Source organism: Brassica napus, chromosome A2, assembly GCF_020379485.1.
Source record: "Brassica napus cultivar Da-Ae chromosome A2, Da-Ae, whole genome shotgun sequence".
Taxonomy (NCBI): Eukaryota; Viridiplantae; Streptophyta; class Magnoliopsida; order Brassicales; family Brassicaceae; genus Brassica; species Brassica napus.
In genome coordinates this window covers 26,980,011-27,003,660 of record NC_063435.1, presented here as the reverse complement: position 1 = coordinate 27,003,660, position 23,650 = coordinate 26,980,011, and the positions used below count along the sequence as shown (strand labels likewise).

The 23,650-nt window shown below is 33.3% G+C and overlaps 3 protein-coding genes across 4 annotated transcripts; all 3 read right to left on the bottom strand.

Moving 5' to 3' along the window:
• Nucleotides 1-6,958: 6,958 nt before the first annotated feature.
• Nucleotides 6,959-9,902, bottom strand: LOC106367781 (CAP-Gly domain-containing linker protein 1-like). Of its 2 annotated transcripts, none has more exons than XM_013807630.3 (2): nucleotides 9,801-9,902; nucleotides 6,959-9,706 (listed from the first exon to the last, which is right to left on the bottom strand). In XM_013807630.3, the coding sequence occupies exons 1-2, from the start codon at nucleotides 9,801-9,803 to the stop codon at nucleotides 7,157-7,159; spliced, it is 2,553 nt and encodes an 850-aa protein (XP_013663084.2). In that variant the 5' UTR covers nucleotides 9,804-9,902; the 3' UTR covers nucleotides 6,959-7,156. The 2 variants fall into 2 exon arrangements, with proteins under 2 accessions (XP_013663084.2, XP_048601837.1); XM_048745880.1 differs by having other exon boundaries at nucleotides 9,821-9,839.
• Nucleotides 9,903-13,783: 3,881 nt separating this feature from the next.
• Nucleotides 13,784-16,456, bottom strand: LOC106363446 (myosin heavy chain, non-muscle-like). The gene has a single exon (XM_048753506.1). The coding sequence runs from the start codon at nucleotides 16,454-16,456 to the stop codon at nucleotides 13,784-13,786; it is 2,673 nt and encodes an 890-aa protein (XP_048609463.1).
• Nucleotides 16,457-18,568: 2,112 nt separating this feature from the next.
• LOC106367780 (sodium/hydrogen exchanger 1) lies at nucleotides 18,569-23,070 on the bottom strand. Its single transcript, XM_013807628.3, has 14 exons — nucleotides 22,690-23,070; nucleotides 21,809-22,119; nucleotides 21,594-21,712; nucleotides 21,098-21,195; nucleotides 20,935-20,994; nucleotides 20,800-20,846; nucleotides 20,508-20,702; nucleotides 20,383-20,429; nucleotides 20,240-20,306; nucleotides 20,059-20,159; nucleotides 19,739-19,979; nucleotides 19,590-19,652; nucleotides 19,269-19,352; nucleotides 18,569-19,168 (listed from the first exon to the last, which is right to left on the bottom strand). The coding sequence occupies exons 2-14, from the start codon at nucleotides 21,989-21,991 to the stop codon at nucleotides 18,839-18,841; spliced, it is 1,635 nt and encodes a 544-aa protein (XP_013663082.2). The 5' UTR covers nucleotides 21,992-22,119; nucleotides 22,690-23,070; the 3' UTR covers nucleotides 18,569-18,838.
• Nucleotides 23,071-23,650: the final 580 nt, after the last annotated feature.

The window sequence follows — 23,650 nt, the reverse complement described above, 5'->3', positions numbered from 1 at the left end:
ATATGACTACATAACATAAATATATTTTTTAAATTTTCTTTGTGAAAATCATTATGTTGTTTGATTGTTGTACTTGGTTCACATATTTGCATAGATATTTGTGATAGATGAATAACTATATTTTTATTATCAGTAAATAATATATATTGATTATATAATATAAGAAAAATAAAATTATTTACTTTTTAAACAAACTTGTCTCATATTGGAGACTCGGTTATAGACATATCATAAACGAAGGAGACATTTTTACAGTTATCAATCTTCTTAACATTGAAAAAACAAATCTACATATCAAAACAATATCTCATACGATCTACTTGTGGAATAACTACTCTGAAGAAATTGAATTTAGGCATAAAAAATGACTGAAAATGAATGTGGAGATATGTTATCTAAGTCTGCATCACAAAGTACTATTCATAGTTATCATTAATGTCTATCCTATTTTTTTGTCCACCATTTCTTAAACATCTTGAAATAACTGATGCTAATTAATAATAAAAAAAATCAAATTTGTCTAACTATCGCTTAAATATTTTATTAATATGGTCTAAGAAGCTTTTAAGTGATATCATAGTTTAATTTATTAGTTTTTTTTGTTAATTTTTAGAAGTTTTTGTATTTAAGATTTTTTTTCATATTAAGCTTCTATTTCTTTCACAGAATTGATATATATATATATATATATATATATATATATATATCATAAAAATTACCATCAAATCAGTTTTACTTATTTATTATTTTGTTTTAACGAAAATACATTTTTTAAATAATTTAATTTAAAATAAAATTATATATTAATTTGCTGTATTTTAACAATTTCATTGATTTAATTAATTTGCTTTGGTGGATAACTTAAAAAGTTTTCATATGAATCGGGGAAAGCAAGCTTATGTTGTTATATTATATTTATTTTGTGTATATAGAATCTATATATAATGCTAGTGTAATAAAGAAAGAACATTATTTTTTTGTAACTTCAAAAAGATACATTATTACAATTTAAAATGAATCAAAATTGAATAAAATGGTAATTAAATATTTGTAAATCTAATTGTTTAGTTGGATTCTCATGAAAAAAAAATCGATTGGTTAAACAAATGTTTGAAAATTTGTTGTGGTAATGTTTTGTCTATAAATTATAAAATTTATTGAATTAATATATTTAATTATTGCATCCTTAAATAATATTTTATTAAGACATTAGAAAAATATGTTTTGACTTGTTTTGTCAAATTGTACAAAAATCTATGCTTTTTCATATTTGTAACTTCAAAAAGATACATTATGACAATTTGAAATTAATCAAAATTGAATAAAATGGTAATTAAATATTTGTAAATCTAATTATTTTTTTATATTGTTTAGTTGGATTCTCATGAAAAAAAATCGATAGGTTAAACAAATGTTTCAAAATTTGTTGTGTTATTGTTTTGTCTATAAATTACAAAATTTATTGAATTAATATATTTAATTATTGCACCCTTAAATAATATTTTATTAAGACATTAAAGAAGTATGTTATGAGTTGTTTTGTCAAAATTTTACAAAAATCTATGCTTTTTCATATTTGTCACGAAAATTTATATGTTAAACTTACTTTTACAAAATTCTTAACTTTGTCACGAAAACAAAAATCTATGTTTTTTCATATTTGTCAACGTTCTCACACTTTCTAAGAATATATTAGCCACTTACTTATTTTTTTTTTACAAAACAAAGTATCGGAGTTTTGAAAGTTGAATTCATATTATTGTAAATGTACATAAGAGTTTGTGATTATATACTTAGTGGTTCTTGTATATGTGTCCAAGAAAGTTTCAATGGCTTAGTGGTAAATGTCCTATATATATATCATACTAACCCGGGTTCGATTCTCACCTTTGCATTGTTTTTTTATTTTTTACGAAAAATAAATGAGATGACATGGCAATTTTGGATTCTCTGATTGGTTGATTTTTCTATCCTATGTGGACACCCTCTCCATGGCTTATATCCCCCTTTTAGTATAGTACTAGATTTTTTAACCGCGCTACGCGCGGATAAGATATTATATGTATTTCTCAATTCTAAAAAATAATGTATAATATTGTATTATATTATTTAAAGAATAAAAAATAAGACTACATAACATAAATATATTTTTTTTATATTTTCTTTGTGGAAATCATTATGTTGTTTGATTGTTGTACTTAATTCACATATTTGCATAGATATTTGTGATAGATGAATAACTATATTTTTATTATCAGTGAATAATATATATTTATTATATAATATAAGAAAAATGGAATTATTTACTTTTTAACAAACTTGTCTCATGTTGGGGACTCGGTTATAGACATATCATATTCAAATGAAACATTTTTACATCTATCATCTTCTTAACAATCAAGAAACAAATCTGAATATCAAAACAATATTTCATATGATCTCTTTGTGAAATAACTGCTCTGAAGAAATTGAATTTATGCATCAAAAAGGACTGGAAATGGATGTGCATATGTGTTATCTAAGTCAGTTTTACAAAAAACTATTTATAGTTCATATATCATTTATGTCCATCCTATTTTTTTGTCCATCATTTCTTAAACATCTTGAAATAAGTAATGCTAATTAATAATAAACTTTTTGCTCACAAAATAAAAATCAAATTTGTTTAATTATCGCTTAATTTGTCTAACTGATATATGTATTTCTCAATTCTAAAAAAATAATGTATAATATTATATTACATTATTTAAAAATTATAAAATATGACTACATAACATAAATATATTTTTTAAATTTTCTTTGTGGAAATCATTATGTTGTTTGATTGTTGTACTTGATTCACATATTTGCATAGATATTTGTGATAGATGAATAACTATATTTTTATTATCAGAAAATAATATATATTGATTATATAATATAAGAAAAATAAAATTATTTACTTTTTAAACAAACTTGTCTCATGTTGGAGACTCGGTTATAGACATATCATATACGAAGGAGACATTTTTACAGTTATCAATCTTCCTAACATTGAAAAACAAATCTACATATCAAAACAATATCTCAGACGATCTATTTGTGGAATAACTACTCTGAAGAAATTGAATTTAAGCATCAAAAAAGACTGAAAATGGATGTGCAGATATGTTATCTAAATCTGCTTCACAAAGTACTATTCATAGTTCATATATCATTAATGTTCATCCTATTTTTTTTTGTCCACCATTTCTTAAACATCTTGAAATAACTGATGCTAATTAATAATAATTTTTTTGTTGGAAAAAAAATCAAATTTGTCTAATTATCGCTTAAATATTTTATTAATATGGTCTAAGAAGCTTTTAAGTGATATCATAGTTTAATTTATTAGTTTTTTTGTTAATTTTTAGAGGTTTTTGTATTTAAGATTTTTTCCATATTAAGCTTTATTTCTTTCACAGAATTGATATATATATATATATCATAAAAATTACCATCAAATCAGTTTTACTTATTTATTATTTTGTTTTAACGAAAATACACTTTTTAAATAATTTAATTTAAAATAAAATTATATATTAATTTGTTGTATTTTAACAATTTTATTGATTTAATTAATTTGCTTTGGTGGATAACTTAAAAAGTTTTCATATGAATCGGGGAAAGCAAGCTTATGTTGTTATATTATATTTATTTTGTGTATATAGAATATATATATAATGCTAGTGTAATAAAGAAAGAACATTATTTTTTTGTAACTTCAAAAAGATACATTATTACAATTTAAAATGAATCAAAATTGAATAAAATGGTAATTAAATATTTGTAAATCTAATGGTTTAGTTGGATTCTCATGAAAAAAAAATCGATTGGTTAAACAAATGTTTCAAAATTTGTTGTGGTATTGTTTTGTCTATAAATTATAAAATTTATTGAATTAATATATTTAATTATTGCATCCTTAAATAATATTTTATTAAGACATTAGAAAAATATGTTTTGAGTTGTTTTGTCAAATTGTACAAAAATCTATGCTTTTTCATATTTGTAACTTCAAAAAGATATATTATGACAATTTGAAATTAATCAAAATTGAATAAAATGGTAATTAAATATTTGTAAATCTAATTATTATTTTTATCTTGTTTAGTTGGATTCTCATGAAAAAAATCGATAGGTTTAACAAATGTTTCAAAATTTGTTGTGTTATTGTTTTGTCTATAAATTACAAAATTTATTGAATTAATATATATTTAATTATTGCACCCTTAAATAATATTTTATTAAGACATTAGAGAAGTATGTTATGAGTTGTTTTGTCAAAATTTTACAAAAATCTATGCTTTTTCATATTTGTCACGAAAATTTATATGTTAAACTTACTTTTACAAAATTCTTAACTTTGTCACGAAAACAAAAATCTATGCTTTTCCATATTTGTCAACGTTCTCACACTTTCTAAGAATATATTAGCTTAGTCACTTACTTATTTTTTTTTTACAAAACAAAGTATCGGAGTCTTGAAAGTTGAATTCATATTATTGTAAATGTACATAAGAGTTTGTGATTATATACTTAGTGGTTCTTGTATATGTGTCCAAGAAAGTTTCAATGGCTTAGTGGTAACTGTCCTATATATATATCATACTAACCCGGGTTCGATTCTCACATTCGCATTGTTTTTCTATTTTTTGCGAAAAATAAATGAAATGACATGGCAATTTCGGGTTTTCTGATTGGTTGATTTTTCTATCCTATGTGGACATCCTCTCCATGGCTTATATCCTCCTTTTAGTATAGTATAGATATAGTTTTAAAATGATTTTTTAGTCATCTATTAACGAAATTGTCGGTAGCCATAAATTTAGAAACACAAATTTCAAAGGTTGAATAGCACAAAGTATTTAAAACATGTTGTTGTTGTTGCCAATAATTCAGTGATCACAAGTTTGTATTTTCAGCTGCAAAACCCGTTTGAAAGGAATATTTTCATTTTATGTGTTGTTTGTAGCCAATTATTGCTGGTTTTATGGGTTGCAACCGGTGTTTTTAAAATCGGACCAATCCGATAGTTGAAACAGGTTTGACTATGAACCACTTACATAATTTGATTGGGTCTACTAATTGGTTCGACTATAAACCGGTCACGTAGCTGGATTGGATCTCAAAATTATTAAATGATAAAAATATTAAAACTACCAAAAATTTATAAACCATCCATATAAACGAATATATATTTATAACATTTTATGGGTTAAATTCATTTATATTTTAATTATGTATCATATTTATTAATATTATTTTAAAATTTATACAAAAAATATTAAACCAAATTATTGAATTAGATTTGATCTGATCAAACCATATTGAACCGTGATTCAAAATTTATCCGGTCTGGTTTAAAAAACACTGGTTGCAACTTTTATTTAGAACTCTTTCAGTTTAAACCCTTCCATGACGTATTTTATGGTCATGTATTTTGTGGTTTTAAATAAAAGTATATAATTTCTCTTTAATTATTTTTTAAATAACTATTTCAGTTATCCGCAACCGTAAACATTTAAGAGATACATATGTTTTTTATAGGGCTGGGCAAATAAACCGAACCCGAAAATCCGAACCGAACCCGATCTGATAAAAATGAATCCGAACCGATCTGAACCCGACATAAATACCGAATGGATCTTGTTTTATGGTATTTCGGATTATGGGTATTATCCGAACCGAATCCGAAATTAAATGGATATCCGATAGAACCCGAAACATTCAAAATGCCAAAAAAAAAACTTGTACCAAACATGATCTCAATTCTTGATATGTAGCCAAAATAACTAAGATATTATTAAACATCTACAATAACTTTCTACTACATGAAGGTTGATGGTTGAAAGTAGCGGGTGAGGCTTGAAATTTTTAGATTTTGGTTTTATTTTCATTGAATATTTTTTTTCATTTCATGAGAACTTAATTTTTTGTTTTATGATTTCATTTATTAGTTTTCTTTCTACCAATAACAACGTATACCTTTTATTTGACTTTGAATGACCATGTTTAATGTTTTTTTCTTATTTCTAAATCGATTTTACTTATGTTTTGGTTACAAAATAGGTACAAATCAAGTACTTTAAACTCGGAGAACCGATTTTACTTATGTTTTGGTTACAAAATAGGTATAAATCAAGTACTTTAAAACCGAAGAATCGGTTGGAACCCAAAACCCGAAAGTACACCGGGTTGTACCGGTTCTTTGAAGATTTACTAACCCCGATCCGAACCCGATAAAACCCGAACCAGTCCCGAACCAAATTTTTATATAATCCGAATGGGGCTGATTTTGAAAAACCCGAAAAACTGAGACCCGATTGGACAAAACCGAAACCCGATTGGGACCCCGAATGCCCATGCCTAGTTTTTTACTTTGATAAGTTTATAGCAGTAAGAAATAATAAAAATAATTGTTGTACTTGTAGTCAACTATTGCTAGTTAAATAGGCCACAATTTTGGGCTTTTAAGCTAAAAGTTCTGTCTAAGATCATTTTATGTGTTGTACAAGCCTACAACTTGTTGATGTTCAAAAAAAAAAAACCTACAACTTGTAGCTGATGGTTGCTGGTTTAATGGGTCACAACTTCTAACTGATATGTTCGCCAGAAACTCACAATAAACTTAATTTTTTCTCAATAAACTCTGTTCATATTTCATATTTTAAGCTACGTTTAGACTCGATTTCAAGACTGGCTGTTGAAGAAAAATGGTTTTAGAAACTATTGTTCTTTGCCTACAGCTGGTAACAAACCTGTCAACTTCCACAAAGTTTTGCGTCATTTTCTCATAGGACAACGATATTCACTTCTTGACTTCACCACAGTTCATGTATCCTTTTAGGATTGTGGGCCTGCAACTGGACTTATACCAGCTTTCAACATCTTGCAGTAGATCCTTTTGGTCTCATCCACCATTCCACCTTTGACAATAGATTATCAGTTCAGTCTCACCTTCATTTCTATCACTCTACTCTAATTTTTAGTAGACATACAAAGGCTTTAAGTTTTTCATACCAACAGCTAAAAATTTACGAACTGTTGCTTCCTAAACTTTACCGGTATATCATCACATTCCACTACTTATGTAGAAACTAGACAGATCTATGCGGTTACCAAAACACAAAGAGACTTATGGATTCTTTGAGTTAAGATCAAGAACTGCTTTAGAGTCAAGCTCCCACCATTCACAATCTCCAGACTGAGCCGCCCTTCTGTCACGTCTAAACGCAGGAATCTGATGCGAGAATCTGTTCACTTCCGTCTTTGGAATATCTAAAACACGGGCCTTTGACTCAAGACACCTTCCGTAGAGAACCTGGTTAAACAATTTAGCAGTCAAAAGCATTGCTTGTATGCTCTGCTCGTCTGTTTCCACTATTTCAACAATCTGAAGTTCTTCTTCTTCAGACCCATCAGCACAGTCTGTAATGTTCCAGCTCTTGTACAAAGCCCATACCTCACCTTTTCTTGGGTATACCTCAAATCTATTTACACTAGTCTTCAGTGCTTTAACCTCATGTGAGAAGCTGCTAGGTTCAAGGACTTCTGCTTTACCGATTTTCAACTTGAATCGGCCACAGCACACAGGATGTGTCATCAGATTTGGAGGAGGAGGGCGATACAGCACTAGAGTTGCTACATGCAGTTTGAACTCAGGGCTTGTGTCGATTTTCTTGATCTGAGCATACTTTCTTGGCATCCCCTTATCACTATCACTATAAACAGCCCATATTTGATCAATCTTAAACTTGTCCGGAGATCTCTCCTTCTCGAAGTTGTAAGTGTTTTCTTGCCCGGTTGTGCAACTTGTTAGCACATGCTCGAAGGACTGAGACAGTGACTCAGTATCATGTCTCCCACGTTTCCTTGAGTTCCCAATCGGTTTATCCAGAGATGTAAGAGCAACAAGTTGTTTTGTTTTCACCTCATAATCCTCGACCCATTTAGCCAACTCCTGTTTTGCGAGTTGCAATTTCTGATCTTGTTCATTAATCTTTTCCTCCCGAGCAATAAGCTCCTTTGCTCTAAGCTCAAGTCCTTTCTCATGTTCCGACAATGATGCTTTTAACTTGACTTGCTTCTCCTCTGTAGATTTCAAGTCTTCCAAGCTTTCTTGAATCTTTTTCTCGGCAGATTTCAGCACAGCAGTAAGGTCTGTGATTGAGCTTTGAACCTCATCACGTTGTTTCCTCTTAGCTTCTAATTCGCATGTGCATTCCCTTATGGCCGCGTTGATTGAAAAAACTTGTCTGATAAGTTCCTCACTGGTGTTGTTCAAATCTTGTATCTTCTTCTCTCCTTCCTCAACTTGTTTGTTTCTCTTAGTGAGTGTATTCTCTTTACATGCAATCTCCACAGATAGTTTAAGAGTAGCCTCTCTGATCTCATCGTGTCTCTTCTCTTTTAAAGCAAGTTCTTCAGTGTGTTCCTCAATCAACAGCTTTATTGATTCGCAATGCCCACTCCGTTCATTAATCATCCTTTCAATGGCCTCCAGCTCCTTAGCTTTTGATTCTGTCTTTTGACAAGTCTCCTCCATCTCGTTGTCTAGTGATTTGGCCACCTCTTCCTTCAGGTCAAGGTCCAGACTTAGTTCTTGCAGCTCTTTCTCTTTAGAAACAAGTTCCAAGGACCGTGTCTCAAGCACCTTCTTACATTCTGTAGTTTTGTCAAGAACCTCTGCAAGATCCCTCCTCTTCCTCTCTATACCCTCTTCTAACTCTCTATTGCGAGTTTGAATCCTCTTAAGATGCTCCATCTCAGCGGCAAAATCAATCTTAACCTGTCCTAACTGTTCCACCTTCAAATCAAGCTCACACAGAGTCTTTGTTAGTTCCAAGGACCGTGTCTCAAGAAGCTTATCACTTTCCACAACCTTGTCCTGAACTAACGTCAGATCTCTTGTCTTTCTCTCAATCTCCTTATCTAACTCTCTCCTGCGGGTTTCAGCCCTATCCATCTCTGCGGTAAACTCATTCTGATGCCTCGCAAAATCAATCTTAACCTGTCCTAACTGTTCCACCTTCAAATCAAGCTCACCCTGAGTCTTTGCAAGTTCCAAGGACCGTGTCTCAAGAAGCTTATCACTTTCCGCAACCTTGTCCTGAACTAACGTCAGATCTCTCGTCTTTCTCTCAATCTCCTTATCTAATTCTCTCCTGCGAGTTTCAGCCCTATCCATCTCTAAGCTCATCTCAACACGATGCCTCTCCAGATCAATCTTAACCTGTACTAACTCTTCCACTTTCAAACCAATCTCACCCTGAGTCTTCCTCAACCTTTCCACAACCTCATCAAGTTCACTATCCTTCAACCTCTTCTCCACCCTACACTCTTCAACCAACATCCTAAGACCACTCAACTCCTCTTCTTTCCCCTCAACCTCCCTCCTAAAGCCATCAGCTTTCACCTCCCACGCTTCAACCACTTTCTCCCTCTCGTCAATCTCAACGCTTCTGTTCTCCAACTCAACGAACCTCTTCTCCACGTTGCCTTTCACTGACTTCAAATGATCCTCCAAGTCTCTCCACTGAAGAGACAAAACAAGTAAACCGGAAGCTTCAGACTGAAACTTCTCCCAAGCTTTGGCGAGATTCACTATCTTCACCTCACAGAGGTTTAGCTCCTCTTCCTCCTTACTCCTCCTCTCCATTGCTTCCCCTAACGATCTCTCCAAACCCTAAATTAGGAAATTAAAACCCTAAATTAGGAAATTAAAACCCTAAATTAAGATAAAATCATATGTAACGAGAAACCCTAAAAGTGGTGGAAACCATAAGGATCTGAAAGAGACTGTGTGATTCGCGAGAGAGGGAATGAAGATCATCTCTTCACCACTTTCTTTTTTCTTTTATAGTGAGAGAATCAACAAGTTAGTCCCGAAGCTTCTAGTTCGGTCAGAGGGTTTCTTTTTCTTTTATAATGAGAGAATCAACAAGTTAGTTTTGAAGCTTCTAGTTCTATCAGAGAGTTTAGATGTACAAGCTGGTCCAGACGACGTATTAACGGTAACTGGACTCTTGTAGGGCTTCGTCATGAAAACTTGTACATCTCCTGTCGGCCCAGCTAAAATATCCTGGGAACTGGATTTGGGTTTGGGCGAGAAAGCTGAAACCTGAGATTCAAATCAAATACGAATAGAATAAATAATACGTATTTGATTTGAGATGTAAAAAAAAGAAGATGAATATGGTGTAAAATGTATTTAAACCTGAAGTGTTATTAACCAGAATAAATATTCTGAAAACTTAAAATCCAGAAAAATCAAATCCTTAGAAACCTAAACATCAAAATATTCAATTTCATGTTAGTTTGATACGATTACAACAAATAAGTATTTAAAAACTAAATAAGTTATTTTATGTTTATTTTGACATATTATCTAAACACTATAGAATTTAAAGTCCAAATTCAAAATTAGTATGGTTATTAACAAGCTTTGACATATATTACAAATTTTATTTAAATCTAAAGTACTATTAGCGGAACCCGAACTATGCTTAAGTAATAACCGAACGAAACATACGAGGTTAGGCCCAATTTTTTTAAAAGATACGACCTAAACCCAAATGACACCCAAAATCCAGAAGAAAAGTTCTAAGAAATGGAAATCTTAATTCTGTTAAACCAAAAAAAATTCGATAAACGGAAAAATATATTCCAACAAAACAATCTACCATGCAGGAAAATATATCTGATTTAAACCACGCGTTAGTGGTCCAGTGGTTAAACTCAACTGGGAAGTCATGGATTCGAGTGCCGCTGTGAGGTGATTATCTTGAGGGATCTTCGGGCCCAATACGGAGAAGCCTTCTAACGTGTGGCCATTGGTGGGATTTACATGGGGTGATCACCAGCCCTCCTGGATGCCTCAGCTAAACTCCGGTGGACGATCATTGGCGATAGTCAGTTCCTCTCGATGCTCCAGATACCAGGATCATCAAAAAAATATATAACTGATTTAGATCTGAAAAATCAGAAATTGCAGAAGATAATAATTGGTCTCTCTTTATCTATCTCAAATATGATAGAGAGAAATCTCTCATTTTTGACAAACAAACAAAATTGAGAATTCTACTAAATCCAGAAAAACATTAGAAGAACAAACCACTTGAACCCGATTCACTAAACTAAATGGCCGAAACAAGCACTAAAAAGGTGAAAGGAGAAACAAAAGACTAAAACCAAAGGAACCTTGAACATATAAGAGAATGAAAGAGATGAAAGTCAGAGTCAAACTATTTGAACACTAATATCACGCCTAAGACAGTAAGACCAGCCTCGCCAGATCCGAAGGAAGAATTCACATCCTACACAGAGCTGGCATATTTTTGCACCGCGCACCAAAAACAGATTCAGATCTGACTAAACATCACAAACAAGGCATAGAGGACAAAGGCAACCCGAAAACATCTCCAAGACATAACAAATCATCAACGGACCTTAGCTAACCTGATTAAGCCAACTAAACTACACTATAGATTTCCTCACCGGACGCATAAAGATACATACCAGCATTCCCATATTGCATAATCATATTTGTGTATATATCTATGAGCGAGACTTTCATAGAGCCTCCTAATTTATCTTTGGATTATCGATATTAGTTCAATTTAATTTGGTTTAAATCAGACCTACATTACTTTCTATTACTTTGTTATTGAAATTTTTGGGTACTTTTTTGTCGACCACAATAATAAAAAGTTGTTGGTATGAAAAGCATCCGCTTTTGTTTCCGTGTCGCTTGTCGAGACGGAGCAATGTCTTCATTGCCTCAACAACCCATAGCCAGGAAACATCATATGGTCTCTATTCATCTCTTTCATAGTTTCTTAAAGGAATTTTCTGGCATGTTAATGTTAGACAAACATTGGTTTGTCTAAAAAGATATCAAGCCGGCCTCCGATTAGTAAAAAAATATATGCCGGCTTGAAGAAGATATCTTTAACCCCTAAATCATCTAGAAATCCTAATTTATGATCTATATAATATTTTTATAAAACTTTTATTTAAAATCATTAGCTTTTCTCTTCAGATTGTCGGCTTTCTCTACTTTGGATCTTCTCTTCGCGGTTTTAATTTGTTTAGTACTCTGTTCTCTTCTATTTTATATTCAAATATATTGTATTTGGTGTTTTGGTTTAAAATATACATATCTTGGAAACTCATTGAACATAAAATGGAGTATTATGTAATGCATACGCATGGCGATCACCTTTTATAGCTATGGCGATCGATCACCTTTCATCGCTATGGCGGTTGGCGAGATTTGAGACCTTCTTTACACTAACTTATCTTTGCTATTTTAAACCAAGATAAGGCCACAAAAGTAAAATAATATAAGTTGATTTGATGGTTTATAGCCTACTACAAGATAGTAGTAAGAAAAATCATGATCCTCAAAAGAAATATCTGATAGGGTTAAATGAAGACCAAACATATGTCTCTTAAATGTTTTCGAGAGAGTTAAAAAACTGACACAACACCGACCGGTGCTTCCGCCGGAGAAGAGCTCATATAGACCCACTTATGGAGAAATTTCATGAGAGGCATCATGACCCATACCATCTTTTCTTCCAATCCATTTGAATATTGTTTCTTCTGAAATCACCTTTGGTGTTGAGATGCTCTTCATCTTAATTATCAAACAAGTGAAAACCAACAAGATGATTTAATAACATAGTTTTCGTTGAGACATTTTTCTAGAGAAAATCTTCTATTTACCGATTTTGGATTATATTATCAAAACTTAATCAATCAAATTCGATTCAATACCCAAATGAGAGATTTTGACAATTCCATCTAAGGAAACAAATATGTATTCTCGTTGACATAGAGATGTGAGCAAAACGATGAAAATCACTCGAGGTCTATTGTAATTGGTAAATCATCCGAAAAGAAGAGCCGGCATGTGCAAAAGAGCAGAGAGAAAAAAAATCAAGAAATGGAAACCTTAATCCGTTAAACAAAAAAACTAATCCGACAAACGGGAAAAAATATTCCAACAAAATAATCTACATATGCACAAAAATAGATTTGATTTAGATCTGAAAATCAAAAAATAGCAAAAGATAACAATTGCTTTCTCTGTCTCTCTAAGATACAGAGAAGAGATAGAGCCCCCTCATTTTGGTAAACAAACAAAATTGATAACTACAAAGGCACAAAATTTTTTATGCCAACAGCCAAAAATTACTAATTGTTGGTTCCTAAAACATAATTATTAAGTTCCAACTTATAATCACATTCTACCGTTATGTCGAAACTAGACAGATATATACCAAAATATGAACAATAGTGGTATGTCACCAAGTTTCTTCTGATTAAAAACTTTTAAAAGACTATAGAAGAAGACTATAAAACAGAGGATTATGTCAACTCGATACTATGAGAAGAGAGGATTAACGGGACTGATGCAGCGATGGTTTGAGGCCCATATTGGGTAAGGACAGAGGCAAAAAGCAAAGTTTTTTGAGTTTCTAGATTCATTTTGTACATAACTATTCTTTTCCATAATGATCAATAAATTTAACATTTTATCAAAAAAAAATATATATATATAGAAGAAGAAAAGGAGAGAAAGAAAAGATCGTCTCTCGTTTGAGTATGAGAGACTCAACGAGAGACTCAAAACGAATGATGAGAAACTCTAATGCTTATTTGTCATGGTACAACCCGTCATAGTTTTTCTAGTAAAAGATGATTTTAAAATTTATTATATTGATTGTTCAAAAAAAAAAAATTTATTATATTGACATTAAATACTTGAGAGACTTGGGGAAGAGCTTGTACCTCTAGTGATGCTCTTATGCTTCTTTGGGTTAGGATTAAGAACTGCTTTAGAGTCAACCTCCCACCATTCGCAATCTCCAAGCCGAGTTGCACTCCTCTCACGTCTGACCGCTGGAATCTGATGCGAGAATCTGTTCACTTCCTTCTTTGGGATCTCTACTAAACCATCCTTTGACTCAAGACACCTTCCATATAGAACCTTGCTAAACACTTTAGCAGTCAAAAGCATTGCATGTATGCTATGCTCTTTAGTTTCCACCACTTCCACAATCTCAAGATCTTCCTCTTCAGACCTATCAGCACAGTTTGTAATATTCCAGTTTTTGTACAAAGCCCATATCTCACCTTTTCTTGGGTATACTTCAAATCTGTTAACATTACTCTTCACTGCTTTAACCTTATGTGAGAAGCTGCTAGGTGCAAGGACTTCTGCTATACCAGTTTTCAACTTGAAGCGGCCACAGGAAACTGGATGTGTCATGAGGTTGGGAGGGCGATACAGCTCTAAAGGTGCTACATGTAGCTTGAACTCAGGGCTTGTGTCGATTCTCTTGATCTGAGCATACTTTCTTGGCATCCCTTTGCTATAAACAGCCCATATTTGATCAATCTTGAACTTGTCCTGAGATCTCTGGTTCTCAAAGTTGTAAGTGTTTTCTTTCCCATGAGTCTCTACATCTAAGGACTGAGATAGTGACTCATCATATCTCCCACGTTTCCTTGAGTTTCCTGTTGGTTTGTGGACATCCCTAGGTGTAAGAGAAACATGTTGATCCATGTTTCTTTCTTGACAAAGGTTAGACAACTGCTTTGCTTTCACCTCATAATCCTTAGCCCATTTCTGCAACTCCTGTTCTGTGACTTTTAGTTTCTGATCTTTTTCATCAAGCTCCTTTTGTTTCAGTTTAAGTCCTTGCTCATGTTCCATCAATGATGCTTTTAGCTTGACCTTCTGCTCCTTTATTGATTGCAAGTCTTTCAAGCTTTCTTGAAACTTTTTCTTGACAGAACTAAGATGGCACTCTTTTGATTTCAGCTCAACATTTAGGTCAGTAATTGATCTTTGAACCTGTTCACAATATTTCTTCTTATCTCCCAACTTATCTGTGCATTCCCTTATCGCCTTTTCGACTGAACAAACTTGTTCTTGTTTCACCTTGGCTTGTCTCACAAGTTCCTCATTTGAGTTATTCAAATCTTGTATCTTCTTCTCTACTTCCTCAACTTGTTTGTTTCTCTCAGTGAGTATTGACTCTAAAGACTTCAACTCCTTCTCTTTGTTACACAGGTTTTGGCTACACTGTCTGAATGAATCTTTCACAGACCTAAGCTTCTTTTTAATTGAATCTTGCTCAGCTATAAGATCAGTTGTTGAGCTCTGTCTTGAAAGAAACTGTTCTTGTCTCCCATTGAGTTTTCTGATAAGTTCATCATTGGAGTAACTCAAGTACTGTAATTCCTTCTCACCTTCTTCAATTTGTTTCTCTCTCTCAGTGAGTATTGCTTTCAAAGACTTTAACTCCTTTTCTGTTGACTCATTCTGAGCAATGTATTTTTCCTCTTCAGAAAGTTGCTTGCAAGATAGTTTATGAATAGCCTCTGTGATCTCTTTGTGTCTCTTCTCTTTGGAATCCAGTTCTTCAGTGTGTTCCTGAATCAACAGCTTTATTGATTCATAGTGTCCATTCTGTTCATGAATCATCCTTTCAATGTTCTCCAGCTCCTTAGATTTTGATTCTGTCTTTTGACAAGTCATCTCCATCTCCTTGTCTAGTGTTAGGGCTATATCTTCCTTCAGGTCAATGTCCAGGCATAGTTCTTGCAACTTTTTCTCTTTAGAAACAAGTTTCAAGGACCGTGCCTCGAGCTGCTTCCCACATTCTGCAGTTTTATCAAGAACCGCTGCAAGATCCTTCCTCTTCCTCTCTATACCCTCTTCCAGTTCTTTTTTGCGTCTTTGAATCCTCTCAAGATGCTTCATCTTAGTGGTAAACTCAATCTTCACATGTCCTAACTTTTTCGCCTTCAAACCAAGCTCACCCTGAGTCTTTGTTAGTTCCAGTGACCTTGTCTTAAGCACCTTACCACACTCCACAACTTTCTCCTGAACCAATGTGAGATCTCTTGTCTTTCTCTCGTTCTCCTCATCCAACTCTCTCCTGAGAGTTTGAGCCCTACTCAAATGCCTCATCTCTACAGTGACCTCACCACGACACCTCTCGAGTTCAGTCTCCATCTGTGCTAGCTCAGCCTGAGTCTTCTTCATAGATTCCATCATCTCATCAAGTTGACTTTCCTTTGACCTTTGCTTGACCGCACACTCTTCCACCAACATCTTAAGAACCTCTTCTTTGTCTTTGATCTCCCTCCTCAGCCCATCAGCTTTCACCTCTAAATCACCAATTGTATCAATTGCACAGCTTCTGTTTCGCAACTCCGCCTCTCTTGACTCCAACTCCATGAACCTCTTCTCCACTTGACCTTGCACTGACTTCAAATCATCCTCCAAGTTGCTCCACTGATCAGTCAAGACAAGTAGCTCAGAAGCTTGAGAGCGAAGCTTGTCAAAAGCTTTACCGAGATTCACTCTCTTGGCCTCACAGAGATTTAACGCATCTTCCAACTTAGTTCTCTCCATTACCTAACGATTTCTTCTACTGCAAGTAAAAGTTCTAGAAAAAAAGAAAGAAATCAATTAAACCCTAAATAAATAAATCACATGCTAAGTTAGCTCCTATGACTCTGTTTATATCATCAACCTAATCACTACTAACCTCTTTAATTTCTTTCTATTACCAATGAATATATTTATTTTGATGACTTGTAATGAAACCTATTCTCAAATCTTTCAAGGAAGAGAAGATTCACAACAGAACAACAAAACGTGAGTAACAAGAACCCTACAACTGGTGGAAACCCTAGAATTTAAGAGGAGGCGCTAGAGAGAGGGAGAGAAGATTAGGGTTTAACGAAGGAGAGACAAAGGTATTAGGATCTGAAAGAAACAGAGAATGAGTACCACCAACAGCAGTTTCCTTTTTATAATGACAGAGTCCACATATTAGGTCCACCGCTTGACTAAATTTTATAATTATCATAAATTAACTTACAAATAATTTTTTCTAAAGCTGTTTTATTAGGCTAATACAAACTATGAAAAATATTAAATTTACAATTTATAACGATAATTTTACCTGTCTTACGATGATTTACGTCTGATTGCAGTACTCTTGATGTTTGGAGTTTCTGTTTGAAACTATGCCGAAGAGACGTGAACCCGAATCTTCTAATATATAAACATATATGAACTTTTGGTCAAATCAATGGACTAAAATGGCTTTTAAATTTTTTAATTTGACCATATCATGACCTTGTGACTTGAAAGCCAAAATATGACTGTGACTTCAAGTTTTGACTGAGTGCATGTTTTCACTAGTCAATGCTTTTATTTTGGTAGTGGCATTAAGTGTGACTACAAAATACATATCAAACCAGCCGATTAAGTCAAATATACATTATGATGAACCCAAAAAGAAGTCAAAGTCCACATTCAATGATCACATATATATTTTCTTACTTTAAATAGATTACATATATTTGATTACCTTTCATGGGGGTGGACATGGATCGGATAGTACCATATTTTTTAGTATTTGTGATTTGTTTCGTATTTCACGGATGTCTGATTTTTTTATTTGCTTTGCTTCAGAAAATACGGATATTCAGTTTTCCGGAAATTCGGAAAATTTATAAACATTTGTGAATATTCACAGACATTTACGAATATGTTATTTACTTTATACAATACAAGTAAATCTACAAAACATTATAGAAAATTGTTTTTTTCTTAAAATAAACTTTACATAATTTAAAAAATAAATTTAAAATCAATGAAACAATATGTTTTATGAATTTTAAAATTAATATTTTTTCTTATAAAACAAATAATTTTAGAAATATTGTAGTTTTCCTTAAAGTTTTTTTATTTTTTCTTAATTTTATATTTTATAAGTAATTTTATATATAAAGATATATGTTAAAATAATAATTTATAAGATTATACATTTAAAATTCTATATTTAGTCGTAGATATAAGTCGATCTCGATCTGTATATAAGCCGGAGCGGATCGGATATACGCCTCTAGTTTTTTTAGTATTTGTGATTTGCTTCGCTTTTAACGGATATTGATTTTTAATATGTGCTTTTCTTCAAAGACTTACGGATATCCAGATTTTTCGGATCGAAACAAATAACGAATCGAATCAAATTTAACGGAAAAAAGCCTAGTCCTAACCTCTGAGGATACAAAAACTATTAGGAAAAAAAATGCTTGCAGGTGAATGGCTTTGCTGCAGGGAGAAGATCTGATCTTGGAGAATGTATACTACTCATAGATGAAGGATGCTGATTGAGAATAGGTGTAACAAACACCTTCATGATCTTCTGAAACTGTAAATATAAGTTGGGCAAGGTCGCGTAGGAGTCAAGGTATTGACGTTTTTTAAGGCTTTGGTTTACTTTCTTAGTGTTTTAGTGTTGTCATGAAAATAGATATGTATATGTCTGAACACTCGAGTTAACATGTAGCATCATGCTTCTTTGTCTTTTATAACTCTTGTGAGTCTCTCTGTTCCTCAAACTGATGATCTACAATAAAGCTTTTGTGGTACTAGTCCAAAAGATTGTCACAAAAATAAGACACTAGGGCAAAGACATACAAACATGCCACACTTTTGAGAAAAGACAAGAACAAAGACAAGTGATTCATGTATTAAAACAAAACAACAGATTGTTCCAACTTACAAAGTTACAACCAAACAGATAATGAATAATATACACCAACCAGAACCCTTTCAAAGTTTTTTGCTTTACGTTCTCAAAAACGTAGGGACAACATTCTGTCCTCACAAACAATAATACAAACAAAAAAATCATACAAAAATGCATAACTTCAATCACCTTTTTCTACCAAAAAAAAAGCTTTTTTTGTTGTTGTTGTTCATCCACATGTCTCTCTCTCAAGCTCTACTGAGATCAGGAGGGTCTCTCTCAGTAGGAGAGCCAGGGACGAAAGGGACAAAGCCACGTCCTCCAAAGACAGGTCTCATGAAGGAGTCATCAAACTTTCTCCAGTAATAATGCACTGTTCTAGTGGGCCGTGTCAAGAAGCCACGTATACTGTCAGGCCTAGGCACATTGTGGTTCCCCGTAAACTCAATGAACGAGTCTTGGTCCAGCAAAGGGATCTGGATGGACTTTGGTGTGTTGCCATCAGATAAAAAGCTCGTGGTGGCTTTCTGGTGCGGCAATAGGAATCTTATGAGTGGTTTCGTCAACATACCAAACACCTGAAAACACCAGTTCAAGAGAATCTATTTAACCGAACACCCCAAATCAAATGGACTATGTTAAGTAGCTCAATGAACATCACATAGATAGATATCTTACCACAGTGCTGAAAAGACAGACGGTTATAGTACTTGTGATCATGATTGCATTCCCACGCAAATCCGTGTGCCCAGCACTTGTAAACTGCAACAGAAGCAAGCAGTGTTCTAAAAATCGATCTAATCATCAAATCGGGTCTAAACGAAACAATTTTTTAAACAAAAAAATCGGCTTAGACGTTCAAAAAATTGGTCTAGGCTTCCTTCTAAACAATAATCTTCTATAAGACGCGTAACCCCCACTAAGCAATTTATTGAACATTGGAAGCGAGTGTTAATTGAAAGGTTGATAGAGAGTAGATAAAGACAACTCTCTTTATACCTTGTTGTATGCAAGAGCCATTGATACAGCGCCTCTCATGAGACCAGACCACCAAATCACAACCTGGAGGAGTAGGGGAAAAACAAGGATCAGTTGAGATCCAGAGGAGTTAGTAAACTCATTAAGAACCAAGTAGGAATGATTCATACTTGCATCTTGAAGTTGATCTTTTCGCTTTCGTTCTTCTTGGCTAAGTTTGACAGGAAAGATAATGGGAAGACGAATGCTGCTCTTCCAAGCATGAGCAGACCTATTAAGATTGAGCTCACTGCTACTGATGTTCCCGGGCTGTCACTCACCGATCTCCACTTGTCAATGTCCAATGCATCCATTCCGACATACAAGAAAATAAATGTCTCCGCAAGAAACGACAAAGTAGCAAAGGTATGCCTGAGTCATGTAAAATGCAATCAAATAAGCATTGAGAGGTACGCTACAAAGTGTTTTGAACTGAGTGGAGTTTTCATACTTGGTAGTGATTCTTGAGCTCTCGGTGACGTTGTGCCAGGTGTAATGGGACATCACAATCCCACAGAAAAACACAGTGAGGATACCACTCAAGTCGAAAAGCTGCAACACAAACAATATATAATATCAATAAACTTAGTCTAAGAATATAACATCAATAAACTTTGTATATAAGATCTAACCTCAGCGAGCATATAAGAAAGATACGCCATAAGCATCATGAGGGCAACCTCTCGGTCAGTTGAGTGTCTGAGACATGAGGGGATATCTAAATTAGACCAAAAATGAAGAAAAAAAACATAAAGAAACAGAGTCAAACACTTACCTTCCAAAGTATAGCTTTTTGATGACATATGCACTTATCAGACCAGTCTGCAAAATTGTAGATGGTGTGAACACAAGAGCATGCAAATTAAGAAAGAATGGTAGGGAAGAATAAAATGGACTTACAGCAACACCAAGCAAGGTGCTAAGGAGAAACAAATACATGAAGTTTCCAAGAAGCTGAAAAGCAGCTTCATGGTTAAGGTGGGTGAGGTCAAAGCTCTGAATCGCGTTGAAGACGACAACTGATGTGGCATCATTCACAACACCTTCTCCGAATACAAGACTGTAAAGCAAAGGTGTCTCATCTTGATTCAGCACCTATAACACAACACACAAGAGGAACAAGAACTATTAGTCCACTTTTGTTTATGGTGCTTGTAAGTCCTATATCATTAATCCCAATAAAACACATTACCTGCAGTGTGCACACTGAATCTGTTGCAGCGAATATGGCACCAATTGCTGAGAATCAAAAACACCAAAAATAATTAAAGTAGCCTGAGGTGAAAAAACCGATAAAAAAAAGCCATTGGTTCAGAGGCGTTATTACCAAGATAATCACCCAAGTCAAAGGTCCCAATGTCCAGTTTCTTAAAGAACTGCGTTACACCTGTTTTAACCACCACCAGATTATCAGTAGAATATACAAAATCATCTGGCAACCTAACAGATTGATGCTCTCCATAAACAGCTTTTAATGGGAAGTAGAGTACCTAGAGTTATGACAGTGCAAGAGATAACAGTTCCAATAGCACCAAAGAGCATAATAGTCACAAAATTGCGGAAAAACTGCTTCTTTTTTACTTGAAACCTGAAACAGGCAACAAAAAACAATTAAACTGTGTATCTGAGAAAGATCTGGAAAGAAAAATGAAGCTGAAAAGAGTAAAGCCATGACAAGGACAAAGCAGGACCACCAAGTTGCACGTGAATAAATCTAACTAATTGACCAAACACATGATGTCCTCTTTTCTTTTCAACAACCACAACAAGCACTACAAAAAAGTTGATGTGTGACAAGTATTTATAGAAGCAGAACTCAAGACTTTCTAATCAAATCTGTAAAGTTTTGTTTTATATCTTTTTATGTAACTTTTTTGGGGTAAAAACTCGTCCTACTAAGCATATCAGATCGTTCGTAAAATCATCCTCTATAGCACTTAATTATTCAAATGGATGCAAAAAAAAAGAAAGAAAAAAAAAACTGACCCTGCATTGAATATAATGGGTGGCAAAAGATAAATGAAGAAAAGATCTTCACTGAAGACCAGAAGACGTGAGCTTTTTCCATTACTAATCAACAAGATGACAACACCAGTGGCCAGCCCCTGCAAACAAATAGTCATTCAAGTTGATTAATCAGCTACTTGAAGTTTAAATCATTAATCAATCATATACACAAAGACAAGTGAGTGGACACTTACAATCATTAAGGCGGTGATGGATTCGTTCATCCATCGATTCTCCTCCAGAAGATGGCCAAGGACAATACAAGCACAGAGAAGTGCAACAAAGAGATTGAGTGAAACCACAGAGGCGTGATCAGAGGTCGATAACGAAGGCATTTTAGAGACTAAAGAATCCAAAAACGATGCCATCATTGTCATCTTTTATAGCTCCACGAGTTTCCTTATGCACTCCCAGAATACTAATGCACACAAAAAGTTTATCCAGACATGGATCAGCAAACCGGAAATCTAGTATCTTTCCGTGCTGTCCATATGAAACAAAACCCCTGTAATAACGGTATCAAGGGTGTTAGTGTAAGGAAAACAATCATGTAATTATGCAAATCAATTACTGTCTTAACAAAAAAAATATTACTGTCTTAACAATCCCTTTGTAATTACTCTAGAATCATATCTTCCTCTGTATAGAAAAGTATTCAATCTATAACCAGCACCCAAAAAAAAATAGCAGTAACAAAAAAAAAAAGACAAGCTTGGGAGAAACAGAGCTTATTGGAGATGCTCTTAGGACAAAGCAGAAACCATGGAAGCTGTAATAAAATTAAATTTGTTGACTAACTCGTTTTTTTTAATACATAAAACTTAATTAAAAACGCAAAGGGTGTTCAAAAAGTGAATCTTTTACGCAAAAAGAGCACAAATCTATAAATGATGCAACAACATAAACCAAAATTTTCAGTTTAAGAAAAAAGACATAAACCAAAATTCTCAAAAATTTCCATTTTTGGTAAGAACCCATCAACCAAAACATAAATTAGGTTGAAACCCAGATTGTGTTTCTCACCAACCAATCAACCCCAAAAAAAAAAAAGATGGTGGATCTGAAATGCTCTTACCTCTTACGCGTGATCTGAACGTCTTCTTCTGAGTCCAAGATCACGGGAAGGAAACAATAATCAATAACGGAGATCGAATTTCGAAGCTCCGAAGCTAAAGCCCTGAAGATTCTTAAAGAAGACGCGATTTGAAGACGAGGATGAGATGGAATCGTCGTCTCAACAAAAGAGAGAGATTACGCGGCTTTGAGTTTTAAACGAATTTGATTTTTATTGTTTTCTGGAAATAGAGAGGAGACGTGGATGGTCCTGTTTGGAGAGGAAGAGAGACTAGTGAGGGAGAGAGAGAGAGGGAGGAAGAAGATTCTTATTGCTAAACACAGAGGAGATAGAGAGAGAGAGTATTATTCTCTGCTGGCACACATGGTTGAATCCTAACCGTCGATGTTATATTACTCTCTCTGATATGAACCGCTATAAAGGTGTGTGTGGGTTCTTTTTGTGGAACTTATCGTAGGTGATGATAGCTTAATTACTAACAGCGACCTATTATTTATCTAATAATTAGCATGCATAGATTAATTTGTGTGATATGTATATTTTTATCAAATAAAGTCTACTACTCACATTCTCAAATATTAAATCTTCTATTTTTTTTATGTTTTCTTAATTTCAGTTCTAACATTATATGATGGAAATACTGAATGGTGATAAATTAATTATACATATTTTCTGAAAATATTATTTTGCTATAATTAAGATGTGCATGTTTAGAAATCAGAAAAATAAAATATATGTTCACAAGAATATGGAATGAAACTTTTTACAAAATTAATTAGTTTTTTTTTATCTTTTACAACTTTGTTTCATCATTTTAGTATAATTTTTTATAGTCTAGTAGTTTGATTAAAGTATTCAGTAATGTCTTAAAAAGCCTTTAGAATTTTAAAATCAAAAAGAAAGATTTGAATCCTAGAAACAATTATGCATATTATTGAAAAAGCTTATATAATTTTTTAAC

What these genes read in the sequence shown, in the direction of transcription:
- LOC106367780 (XM_013807628.3), bottom strand. Translation starts at nt 21,991, where the DNA reads ATGACAATGATGGCATCGTTTTTGGATTCTTTAGTCTCTAAAATGCCT. An exon ending in TGACTTGGGTGATTATCTTG is followed by an intron (nt 20,847 to 20,934) that starts GTAATAACGCCT and finishes TTTGATTCTCAG; the next exon opens with CAATTGGTGCCATATTCGCT. An exon ending in GCACCTTGCTTGGTGTTGCT is followed by an intron (nt 20,430 to 20,507) that starts GTAAGTCCATTT and finishes ACAATTTTGCAG; the next exon opens with ACTGGTCTGATAAGTGCATA.
- LOC106363446 (XM_048753506.1), bottom strand. Translation starts at nt 16,456, where the DNA reads ATGGAGAGAACTAAGTTGGAAGATGCGTTAAATCTCTGTGAGGCCAAG.